The sequence below is a fragment of the Tupaia chinensis genome, unplaced genomic scaffold (genome assembly GCF_000334495.1).
Source record: "Tupaia chinensis unplaced genomic scaffold, TupChi_1.0 Scaffold000113_1, whole genome shotgun sequence".
Lineage (NCBI taxonomy): Eukaryota > Metazoa > Chordata > Mammalia > Scandentia > Tupaiidae > Tupaia > Tupaia belangeri.
In genome coordinates, this window is record NW_006159577.1 from 4,102,385 (window position 1) to 4,103,984 (window position 1,600).

Consider the following 1,600-nt stretch of genomic DNA (forward strand, 5'->3'; position numbering starts at 1 on the left):
GGGGAGGCCGGGGCGGCGCTGCGAAGCCCCAGTTCCCGAAGGCCGCTGGACGTCTTGGCGCCCTCGACCCGGCCCAGTCTCCTCCGGGGTCCGGGAAGGGGGCCGGGCGCTCCCTCCCCCGCCCCTCCTGGGCCTCAAACTGGCCGAAGCAGCGGCACGGACGAGACCACCGGGTGAGAGTAGTAGACTGGGTGCGGGAACGTGAGCAGTGGCTGGCTGACCGGCACCGGGGCCCCCGCGGCCGCAGCCGCCGCGCCCCCCGCCGCTGAGTTCTCGTGGTAGAGGATGGGCACTCGCACGATGCGCTGCGCGGCGGCGTGGCTCAGGTTGGCCGCCTCTAGCTCCGCCGCCAGCTGCCGCTTCCACTTGTTGCGACGGTTCTGGAACCAGATCTTGACCTGCGTCTCGGTGAGGTGCAGCGACGCAGCCAGGCCAGCGCGCTCGGAGCTGCTCAGGTAGCGCTTCATGTCGAAGGTGGACTCGAGCTGGAAGACCTGGCTGCGCGAGAAGACAGTGCGCGTCTTCTTCTTGCGGCACGCGGGCTTCTTCTCCGGACTCTCGGCGCCCTTCTTCCAGTCCTCGGTCCCCGGCGTCGCCGCCGCTGCCGCCCCGCCAGTCGCCCCGGCCGCGCCCGGCGCTGCCTCGGCCTCCTTCTTGCCTTCCTCAGAGTCGCTCTCCTCCAGGATGATCTCGTCCGGGCTTTTGGAGTCCAGCTCCTTGTGATCCGGGTCGGTCTTGAGCAGCGGCTCCGGAGAGTCGCGGTCAGTGCCGGAGGCGGGGGAGGAGTCTCGCAAGAGGGTCTTCTCCGAGGCTGCGGAGACACAGACACGGACGCACACACACGCACACCGACCCATACCTGAGAGAGGCCGGGCACCTGCGGGCGGCAAGCGCAACCGCAATCGCGCCAGCCTCGGGCCCCGGGCCCCGTTCCCATGAGCTACCTCCTTCCTGGCTGGGTTAGATTAGGGGCGCAGCGTCCTGGTGGTGGCAGCGAGCAGGTGGTGGCAGCGCTTTCTTCCACCCACGCAGCTCGCCCCGCCAGGGACCCACGGAAAGATTTTCCTTCAGTTCCTGCCCGCCGGAGTCACCCTCACCTTCTAGGCCTCACCCCCAACCCCGACCGTCTGAAGCCTACCCACTCACTTCCAAGGCCACTTTTCCCGAGAACCGCCGCGCCCCAGTCTCCAACTCCACTTTTCTCACCAAGTGGGATTGGATTCCCGAGAGCACCGATAGGTGCAGACCACCGGCGGGAGGGAGTTAGACATACACCGAGTTTTCGGGTGTGGGTCCCCGAGCTGCGGGGGGGAAGCAGCGGGGCTGGGCTGGGACCCGAGCGCGACGACTGGGCTAAGGAAGTAACGAAAGTTCAAAGAGAGGTCGGTACCTTCAGGTCTCGGGAGGTGGCCGCCGGCGGGGGTCAGAGTGTAGGGGTACCACCAGGCCGGGGAGCGCTCCAGGTAGTGCGCAGGCAGGGCAAGGCTCTGTGCCGGGATCTCAAAGCGGGGGAAAGCCAGGTCGCCCACCTGCGAGAGCGCGAAGCCCGCGGCACCCTCCAGGGCCCCCTTGGCTGCCGCGGGGGGCCGCGCGGGCGCGG

The 1,600-nt window shown here is 68.8% G+C and overlaps 1 protein-coding gene across 1 annotated transcript in view; it reads right to left on the reverse strand.

Moving 5' to 3' along the window:
* Positions 1-1,600, reverse strand: part of HMX3 (H6 family homeobox 3) — a 74,971-nt gene continuing 73,371 nt past the window's right edge. The window contains exons 3-4 of the mRNA XM_006143968.2: positions 1,391-1,589; positions 1-811 (exon numbers count right to left, since the gene is read on the reverse strand). Coding sequence (XP_006144030.1) covers positions 135-811; positions 1,391-1,589 — 876 coding nt within the window. The 3' untranslated portion in view covers positions 1-134. The remainder of the gene's footprint in view (positions 812-1,390; positions 1,590-1,600) is intronic.